This window comes from Trachemys scripta, chromosome 13 (genome assembly GCF_013100865.1).
Source record: "Trachemys scripta elegans isolate TJP31775 chromosome 13, CAS_Tse_1.0, whole genome shotgun sequence".
Taxonomy (NCBI): domain Eukaryota; kingdom Metazoa; phylum Chordata; order Testudines; family Emydidae; genus Trachemys; species Trachemys scripta.
Genome location: NC_048310.1, coordinates 1918091 through 1928013, shown reverse-complemented (window position 1 = coordinate 1928013; position 9923 = coordinate 1918091). Strand labels below are relative to the sequence as shown.

General features: G+C 63.6%; 1 protein-coding gene across 1 annotated transcript in view; it reads left to right on the top strand.

Moving 5' to 3' along the window:
- PKD1L3 (polycystin 1 like 3, transient receptor potential channel interacting) overlaps nucleotides 1-9206 on the top strand; it is a 29519-nt gene extending 20313 nt beyond the window's left edge. Inside the window, exons 21-29 of the mRNA XM_034788779.1 lie at nucleotides 658-841; nucleotides 923-1157; nucleotides 3107-3206; nucleotides 4347-4490; nucleotides 5784-5969; nucleotides 6997-7276; nucleotides 8006-8139; nucleotides 8470-8591; nucleotides 9042-9206. Of these exons, the coding sequence (XP_034644670.1) occupies nucleotides 658-841; nucleotides 923-1157; nucleotides 3107-3206; nucleotides 4347-4490; nucleotides 5784-5969; nucleotides 6997-7276; nucleotides 8006-8139; nucleotides 8470-8591; nucleotides 9042-9206 (1550 nt within the window). The remainder of the gene's footprint in view (nucleotides 1-657; nucleotides 842-922; nucleotides 1158-3106; nucleotides 3207-4346; nucleotides 4491-5783; nucleotides 5970-6996; nucleotides 7277-8005; nucleotides 8140-8469; nucleotides 8592-9041) is intronic.
- Nucleotides 9207-9923: the final 717 nt, after the last annotated feature.

The following is a 9923-nucleotide window of genomic DNA, read 5'->3' as shown; positions in this document are numbered from 1 at the left end:
GAGGGGGTGCAGTGCGAGTGCAAGGGTGGGTCTGTGGGGCAAGCGCACTGGGGGGCGCTGGGATGTGAGCGCATGGGGGCGCATGCCCTTGCACCGCAGCCCCCCCCGTGCGCTCGCGCCGCAGACCTCCCCATGCGCTCGCACCGCAGACCCCCCCGTGCACTCTCACCGCAGACCCTCCCATGCGCTCACATCCCAGTGCCCCCCAGTGCGCTTGCACCACAGACCCACCCTTGCACTCGCACTGCAGACCCTCACAGTACGTTCACACCCTGGTGCCCCCCCGTGTGCTCACTCCGCAGACCCCCCAGTGCGCTCACACCCTGGTGTCCCCCCGTGTGCTCACGCCACAGACCCCCCAGTGCATCACAGACACCCCTGCAACCAGGCCAACAAAGAGAAGTCGATATCGTCTCAGACCAGCTCCAAATCCAGCCCAGCCCCTGGCAGGCTGGGAACTGGCATCGCCTGGGTGCAGCGGGGCACAGAGGCCTGGGGCAGGATGGAATCCAGCTCCCCGCAGGCTTGTAGCCATGAGCCCTCGCACCCCAGGGGGCTCCCAGGTTCAGGGCAGGCTCTGCACTGGGAACTGTATGGCCTGTGATGGGGGGCTGGCCCGGGGTGACAGGACTAACGCTGCCGCACCTGCTCTTTCAGACAGTCATCACCATCTCAGCAGCCACCTGCGCCATGTGCTGGGGCCGCTGCAGGCCCAGCTCCGAGCTCTGGACCTGAACAAGCTCTGCAATCCCCACGACTACCTCCAAGCGGCTGGCCGGCTCCAGAGCCTGCTGGAGCAGCTGGAGCAGCCAGGCCGGCGGCTGGAGCCTGGACCGGCCAGGTAGCCACGCACCAGCCTGCTGCTCTCCCTCAGCTGCCGGCAAGAGCACGACTCACGCCTAACCGCCCCTCCTCGTTCCAGGGGCGGGAGGAGCTTCCCCATCTCGGAGCCCCGGGTGCAGAAGGCCACCATCCCCTGCCGGCCCCCCCGAGAGGCTGCGTTCATCTGCTGGGTCACCGTGGCTGCCGCCAGCCTGGCCTCAGCCTACTTCACCGTCCTCCTCAGCTTGAAGCTGGACAGGCAGAGAGCCACCAGCTGGGTCATCTCCATGCTGCTCTCTCTCCTCCAGAACATCTTCATAATGCAGCCACTGAAGGTAAAGAGCTCGGTGCGGGAGCCCGGAGAGAACTGGGTGAGAGTCATGGCACAGCCACGGGCCGGCCACAGCCACGGGCCCGGCACAGCCACAGCAGAGCCTGGGGCCTCAACCACAGCTGAGCCACGAGCCCAGAACAGCCACTGACCCCAGCCACGGTACAGCCACAGGCCTGGCCCAGCCACAGAACAATCACAGGCACGGCACAGTCAGCAGCCCAGCCCAGACAATCCTACCGGCCTCCTGCAGTTCTCTCCACATTTGTGATTGGATCCAGGATCCTACCTCACTTCCTAGATTAATCTGCTGTCATGTTGCTGTTAAAAAACGTCCATGTTCCAGCCCAGAGGTGGCTGCACATCAGTGGCATTGGAGGGAGAAGCACACAGCAATGCAGGCCCAGTTCATCCCCGCTGTGCATGGGGTGACTTGCTGAGGCCTGGAGCGCCACCCGCCTAGAGAGGAAATTCAGCCCCTGGGTCCTGGAGGCTCCGTGGCTGGTAGTGGCAGGAGCATCCGCCAGAAGGCAGGTTACAGCCCCAGGCAGTAGCAGCATGTCGGGCTCCAGGGTGGAGGTGAGATAGCTGAGACATGGGGGGTGTGAGCTACAGCACCTGACAGGCAGATGCAGCCAGACAGACCTTCTCTAGAGTTCAGAGTCTGCCGCTCCCCTGCCCTGGGAGCTGGGAATGTCTCACCTGGTGTCAGGTGATCTGGGAAAGCATCACACACCCCCACCCGCCAAGATCCGGGAATGCATCTCACACCCAACCCCAGGATCTGTGAACTCACCACCCCCTCCCACACACACCCCAGGATCTGGGAACTCGCCACCTCCCCCCCCCCATGGGATCACACACACACACACACACACACACACACACAATCCAGGAACGCGTCACTCCCCTGGGATGTGTGAACATGTCATTCATACTCACCTGCACACATGGGATTTAGGAACACGTCTCTCATCCCAGCAGCTTCTTCTCAACTGGCATCAACTGTCTCTTAGCTGAGTCAGAGCACGGGGCTGGTTCAGAGAGCCGGGCAAACCAGCGTATTCAATGCAGACGTGAGAGGGTTTCCCTTGGTGCAGGCACAAGGGGTAACACTCACAAAGGCAACCAACAAAAATGAAAATACACTTCGAAGACTAAACTTAACTTCAGCAAGATACACTCTTTGTCACCTACAGTCAGTTCCCAGCAACCTCAGCCCCCTGGAAGAGTCACTATTCTCAGAGGTACAAGAGCTCTGGTGGCTTGTATTTGGGGGGCTAGAACAATGTGTACGGGGGGGGGGGGGCTGAGAGCCATTGAACCAAACTGTAACCCCGTATGTGATGGAAACCACGTCAAGCCAGGGGGTGGGGCAGCCCCACAGCACCTATGATTGTATCTCCCCAGCAATGGGTAACGACGGGGTTCTTTTATAGCCCAGTAACCCCTGACCCGGTGAAAGCCAGCCCAGACAGCGCTCCTTTTCCCTGCTGGCGTCGGGATTCAGCCGGTGTAGGTGGCGCTGGTCTCGGTCCCGCTCACTGGCCAGGACCTCTCTCAGGAGCAGGACGATGAAAGCCCAGGGTCCCAGGAGAGGGTGGGGTAGCAGCCAGGCTGGCGAAACTGCTCCAGTAGCCGCTGGTTTCCTCCAAAGGCTCTTTCTTTAATTACCTCAAAAGAAAGGTGATGGGCAGACTAGCCATCCCCTTATTGCACTGGCCACCAATTAGCCCCACTTCCAGATAGCCCCAGCTTGGCTCACCTCCTGATTACCAGCCCTGTGTGAATGCAGCCCTTGCAGCTCGCAGGGAACCCACCAGTCTCTGTCTCCCTTGTGTAGCTTCTCCCGCTAGCAGGTGGCGGGAGATCATGTGTGACCTGGACAGTGGCACTGGCGATTAGGGTGAAGTTGTGGGCCCCAGCGCTGACAGCCTGGGCCTCTCCCCACAGGTGGCCGGGCTCACCCTGCTCTTCTCACTGGTGCTGAAGAAGATGCTCTGGCAGGACAAGGGGAAGGAGCAACAGCTACAGAGGATCCTGGCTCTCCTGGGTAAGCGCAGGAGCTAGCCAGACCCTCCGGCTGATGGCGCTGCCCCAGAGCCAGGGCTGCCATGGGGCAGGGCTCTGGCAAAGCACATTACGTCCCAGCAGCCTAGCCAAGACCTGACTTACACTGACCCATTTGCATCGCAAACCCTGAGCCAGCTACCCAGGGCAGGAGGCGCTGCACGGCCCACGGGGCTGCACGGGGCTCTGCCAGGCTGGGCAGGGGCACCCTAGTCTGCAGCACCACAAAGCTGGACTCTTGCAGGGCTGCACCCCCTGTGTGGCTCGGACGGTACCGCAGGCTGGCCCCACTGGCTGCCTGATGCTGGCCCGAAATGGAGCCAGCTGCCGCAGAGCAATGTTGGCTGGTCCGTGTTTAGGTGCAGCCCGTCAGAGCACTTGGCAGACATGCCAGGCCGTGTCCCAGGCACTCTGCAGAGCCCTTCAGCGGGGCAGGACCCACACTCGCGTCACACCCCTGAACAGCAGCTGCCCGAGCGGGACAGGCTGATGGTACCAGCTGGCCCTGCCCAGCACTTGGGGCTCATAGAGGTATAAGTGCCCCAGAATGCACCAGCTGGTGCAATACTGCTCCCTGGGCACGAAGGAAGAGAATCTTCTGACTCAACTGGAGCCTTGCTGAGCTGGCTGCCTTAATATCCTGTGGCAGAGAGTTCCACAGGCCTGGGCGGTAGTGAGCAAAACACGTTTCCTTCCATCCATTTTTAATCTGATTTTGTGTGATCTGTATGCGCACTGCGGGGCTCCTGGCCCCTCTCTGCCAGACACGAACCCACCCGATGGCAGCTCCTGCTGCTAGCCCCAGAGGGTGCCCTCATCAGAGTCATGTCCCCCACCACTCTTCACTGAAGCTCAGTGATTTCTCCACTCCCTTGGCAGGCTGTTAGATAGGCCCTGGGTGTGGTGCCAATACCTGTCCCTTGGCTCCTGCTGGTAACTTTGCAGGCCCAGGCTCGCCATCGGCTTAGCCCTTTGCTCGCCTGGTTACTGAGCCTCTCGCCGGCCTGCGTCCAGGAGCGTTACAGGGTGAGGCCGACCCACCACCCAGCCGCCAGAGAGGGCGTCCCGCGGCAGGCCTTCGCGGCCGCTACCCGTGCTGCAGCCCTGACATGTCTTTCTGCAGCCAGGTGCCCCTACTTGGAGCTGCCTGGGACAAGAGACTGGAATGACCCCGTCTACCACCCCCCGTGCCCAAGACCAGCACCCCCTCGAAGGGGGAGGACCTGGAAGAAGAAGAAGCTGTACACACAGCTGGGAGAGATCGTAGGTAGGGCGGGGCTGGCTCTGCCCAGGCCCCAGCAAGGGCGAGAGGCTGCAGCAGCCAGTGCCATGGGGCAGAGAGATGGCAGCTCCTGCAGGCTCTGCCCCCAGCCCTGGAGCCCCCACTCACCTCATCCCATGGCATTGTCGGTGACATGTATTACAGTAGCACTACCAAGGGGCCCCCAGCCCCGGGAGCCCAGCACGCAGACCAGCTGCAAGCATGGAACGAAGGCGGTGAGCTGGCACTAGGCAGCGAGCCGGGCGCAGGGTAGCACGGGCCAGTTTCATGGAGCAGGACGCTGGTGGCTCCCTGAGGCAGGGCTGGCAATGGGCCAGGGCCGAGCCGCACCAGGTCCCACTAGACCCACGGCACGTGGGAAAGGAGCCAGCAGGGTTGGGGAGCTGCAGATTAGGGGCTGGGCTGTGCAGCAATGGGGAGTGCCCCAATTAGCCTGCTGGCAGGACTGGGCCGGTGCCATGGGGCTGGAACCATGGGGGTACAGAGCACCAGGGCCCACGGGGGCTGGGTCTTTCCCCCGCCAGCTGGGCTGGGGCTGGGTCAGGCCGCCACCAGGACGCTAAAGGCAGTGGGGGTGACACGCCTCTGTGGGCTCTGGAGGTGCCCATCGTCCCAGCGAGCGCACCTGCTCTACGCCAGGAGACCGGGTCAGGCCTGGCCTCCCTCGGGCACAGGGCCGTCCTTAGGCATATGCAGGATACGCGGCTGTGTAGGGCATCCAAAAATGTGGGGCATGACCGGGACCATAGGCGCTGACTTCTCATCTTGCTGGGGGGTGCTCAATCCCCCCCACTCCACCCCTTTCCCCAAGCCCCCACCCTGCCTCTTACCACCCCTGCTCCACCCCCTCCCCGCCTCCTCCCCCGAGCACGCCCCGTCTCCGCTCCTGCCCCTCCCTCCTGGAGCTAGAACACCGCAAATCAGCTGCTCGGGGCGGTCCGGGAGCGTTGGGAGGGAGCGGGAGGAGTTGTAGGCGCGGGGGGAGGGGGACAGAGGGGGGGAGCTTGGTGCCGGTGGGTGCTCTGCACCCACTCAGTTTTCCCTGTGGGTGCTCCAGCCCCGGAGCACCCACCCACGGCGTCGGTCAGAGCGGGTCGGCTCCCGCACAGACAGCGTGTGTTGCAGTCTCCTTACTAGGCAGCAGGCAGGGGCTGTATTCACAGAGCCGAAGGCGCCGGTGTAGGCCCCAGTTTAATAATACTGCGTAGGGCCCCATAACTCCTAAGGACGGCCCTGCCTGGACAGGCTCCGAGCGGCCATCCTCTGTCTGCCCGGCAGCGCAACTCGTTCTCCTGGCCTCCCTGATGGTCGTGTGCTACACGGAGCGCAGCCCCCACGAGCTGTACTTCAACGAGGCCATTCGCAAGAGCATCACACCCAACTTCTACCACATCCGCGGCCTGGGGGACTTCTACCGCTGGGCCCACGGCACACTCCTGCCCAGCCTCGACGGGCCACGCCCAGGTGAGTGCCCCCACCCTCTGCCCATGCCACAGGGCCCCCCCAGGGCCTGCCCTGTCCCCAGGGCGGACGCAGACGTGGGCAGAGCGGGGAACGCCTCACCCCCCAGGACAGTAGAACGTGGTGTGGAAGAGCGAGGGTGTGGCTGGGGGGAGGGGCTGCTCCCCATCATTGCCCCCCGGGATGGTGCATCCTCTGCTGCTCACCTCTGCGGGCTGCCCTGGCATTGGCAGTGGGGCCCATGGGGCTGGGCTCCCAGAGACCAGCAGAGCCGGCAGCGGCTTTCAGCTGGGCTTCCACGGACCAGCTCTGATTTCCAAAGGGGCCGTGGCCCCAGGCCTAGGTTTTCAGGGGTCCGCAATGATAGAAGATTAAACAAGACTGGGCTGGAGGGTTCCCACACCCCCACCCCGAGGGTTCCCACCCGCTGGGATTTGACTGGCCAGGCCGGTTTTTATGTATTTGCCATTGCCAGAAAACTCATTTAATCTGCCAGGTTTTACCTGGGTCGAAAGCTTTGCATTATCACCACAATACACGGATGTAGCGAATGGTAAAAGTTTCTGTGTCCAGCTAGAGATGCTGCAGTGTTCCTACTTCCCAGTTTAAGCCATAGCAGATCGGAGCTGTTGAAAATACAGCAGCTGTCTGCCACCACGACCACGCCAGGGCTGTGCGCGTGAGAGGGCGTGAGGAGCCGTGCGCGGTTCTCAACACGTGTTACTTCGCTGGTACTGTATGTGGCTGCTGAAGAGGGGTGCGGAGCTGCCTTGTGGCAGGGGGCTGGTTAGTTTGCAGTTCAGAGGTGGTAACCCTAGCGCCAGGCTGATGCAACTTTGCCTCCCCCCCCGTTTTTCTGAAACGATGCACCTGCAGCCCAGGCTCTGAGGGTGGGGGGCTGCCTCGGTGCCAATCAATGGGGCCTGTGGCAGGCAGTGGGGCACAGTATCCCAGCACCCCCTGCCTGCTGCAGCCACTCCATGCCCCTGCACCTTGTACTCGTCAGAGACTCTTTCACCTTGTGCCGCAGGGTTCATCTCAGACGGAAACGCCCTCCTCCTCGGCAGCGTGCGGCTGCGGCAGCTCCGGCCCCAGCCACAGCACCAGGTCTGCTCCTGCCGCCAGCAGGACGCAGGGGGCCATGGGCCTGGCTGGGGTCCCCCTGGCCAGAGCAGGGGGGCACAGGATAGCATCTGGGTGAACCACGGCGCAGAGAGCCTGGGGGAACACCCCGTGTGGGGGCAGCTGTCCCTCTACCCGGGAGGAGGCTACCTGGCACACCTGGGAACCAACTCCAGCCATGCACACAGGTGGGGGCAGAGCCCGCGTGGGTCACGCTCCTCCAAGCTGCCTGCCCTTTGCACTCCCCATGGCCTCTGTGCCGCCGGCTTGGCTCCGCTTTGCCATCGCTGCAGCCTCCTGCTGTGGGGACAGATACGGTCGCTATCCCTCAACTGAGCGAACTCCATGTGTCTGTCATGCCCTGTTCTCCAGGCTGGCGGGGTGCTGGGCCTGCCCTGCACTCCCCCTGTGCAGCCCTGCGCTGCGCCGAGCAGCCAGCCCGGGCCTCAGGCACCAGGGACTGAAGGGACATGGTAGCGGCAGGGGGCTGTAAAGAATGGCAGCGTGGGGAGCATTTCAGGGCTCTGGGGCTCCGGTGGGGGGGGGTGGCCCCGTGGCTGCCGAGCAGGCCTGGGGGTCCACTGAGGGGGATGGCCCCGAGGCTCTGGTGGTGGGGACAGCCCCGGGGCTCCGGTGGTGGGGGGTGGCCCCATGGCAGCTGAGCAGGCCCAGGGGTCCGGTCGGGGGGGTGGCCCCATGGCAGCCGATCAGGCCCGGGGGTCCGGTGGGGCGCACGGTCCCTTGTCAGAGGAGCCGGCCCCCAATGCAGGGGGGGTCAGTGGTGAATCACTGGCCATTAGCACATGCTCCTGGCCTGCTGCTCTTTCCAGGCCCGGGTCCAGGCTGGCTGCTCTCCTGGGCAGTGTCCTGCCGCCCGGGCTCCCACCCTCACCCTGTAACAGCCCCCACCCCTGCAGTGTCCTGCAGTACCTGGAGCGGAGCCGGTGGCTGGATGGATGCAGCTGCGCCATCTTCGTGGAGTTCACAGTCTACAACGCCAATGTGAACCTCTTCTGTGTGGTCACCCTGCTCCTGGAGACCCCCGGGACAGGTCGGTGGCCCCACCGTAAGCCAGGCCTGGTAGCCCACGCCCCAAGAGAGCCCCCGTGCCCCCAGCTCCTCCCAGCAGCGGGGTGCCTCCCTCAGCAGCCAGGGTGGGCACAGTGGGAGGGCAGGGCAAATGCCCGATGGCAGAGGGGCCAGTGGGCACACCTAGTAGAAACAGGAGCCTGCCCCTGCCGGCGCTGTCCTGCCCCATGGGCCCCGAGCAGGGCCCAGCTCCCTCTGTCCAGCCCCTCGGGGCTGCTCCAAGGGAGGCAGGGGAAGGCGGTGAGTTCCGGAGCCGAGTGCTCTCCTCTCCCGCTGCCTTCGTCCCTCTCAGGTGCCTTCCTCCCCTCTGCGGAGCTGCAGAGCATCCGGCTCTACAGCAGCAGCGGCTTGACCCAGCTGACCTGCGCGCAAGTCACCTACCTCCTGCTGCTGCTCTTCTACCTCTGGGTGCAGGTGAGCCGGGCGGGGCGTGAGGACAGGTAGCAGGGCCTGGCGCGCACCTCCTGCTCTCACGAGCCCCTCCTGCCTTGCTCCAAGGAGGTGGCACATCCCTGGCGGTGAGCGCACAGCATTTAATTTCACTCCGGGGGACCCTCCCAGCACAAACACTGCCGCTGGCCCGTCCGCTGCGTCCCGACAGGTCCGTGTCCAGCCCCTGAGCTGGGCCTCGTGCTCCCACTCCGCAGCGCCGTTAGTGCACTCTGCCGGCTGCCCACTCCCTGTCTCAGGCTCTCCCCTAGCCTGGCCTCTCGCTCTGCTCTGAGCGGAGCCCCTTGCACTGGCTGTCACGCCGGCTGAGTAAGGGATTCACAGGGCACTCCCTGACCACGTCCCCGGTGTCCAGGGGCGGCGGCTGAGTAAGGGATTCACAGGGCACTCCCTGACCACGTCCCCGGTGTCCAGGGGCAGCGGCTGAAGCAGCAGAAGTGGAGATACTTCAGGAGCCAGAGAAACGTGCTGGACATAAGCATCATTCTCATCAGCCTTGCAGCATTTGGGGTGTACATCAAGTGCCGTCTCCTGCAGAAGAGTGTGATGGAGAAATATCACCAGGACCGCAGCCGGTGAGCCGGGGGGCAGGGAGCAAGGCCCAGAGAGCAGGGTGGGGCCAAGAGCTCCTGCAGGGCAGACATGCTGTCACCTCTAGCACAAACCAGACAAGTCTCTTCCATACCCAGAGCCGTGGTTGAGCGGCAGGCCCCTGAGCCGCTGGCCTGGCACAATGCAGCTGCTTGCCCTTTGCTGCAGGGCCGGGCGCTCAGTCACCAATAGGCTCTCAGGCCTCCGACGCCCCACTCCACTTACCAAGTCAGGCTGCAAGGGGGTCCTAGGGGCTGTGCTCTGAGGAACGTGCTCTAACCGAACTGCGGAGGCCTCACCTCCTCTGGCAGGCCTCATCCGCCTCTCACCCTTTGGCCAGTCAGCCTCTTCGCAAAGAAGCCACGTTTTCATGTGAGTAGCTATGGGGCAGCCAGACAAGGCCTGACTGGCTGAGGGACGCTGCTCTCTCTCTCCCTCAAAGACAGAAGCAGGGGTGCTGAGAACTGTAAACCCTGCCTATAATGGAAACCACTTCCAGCCAAGGGGTGCGGCACCACCCCTATTCCTAGCCAAGGGGTGCGGCACCACCCCTATTCCTAGCCAAGGGGTGCGGCACCACTCCTATTCCTAGCCAGGGGTGCAGCACCACCCCTATTCCTAGCCAAGGGGTGCGGCACCACCCCTATTTCCAGCCAGGAGTGCGGCACCACCCCTATTCCTAGCCAAGGGGTGCGGCACTACCCC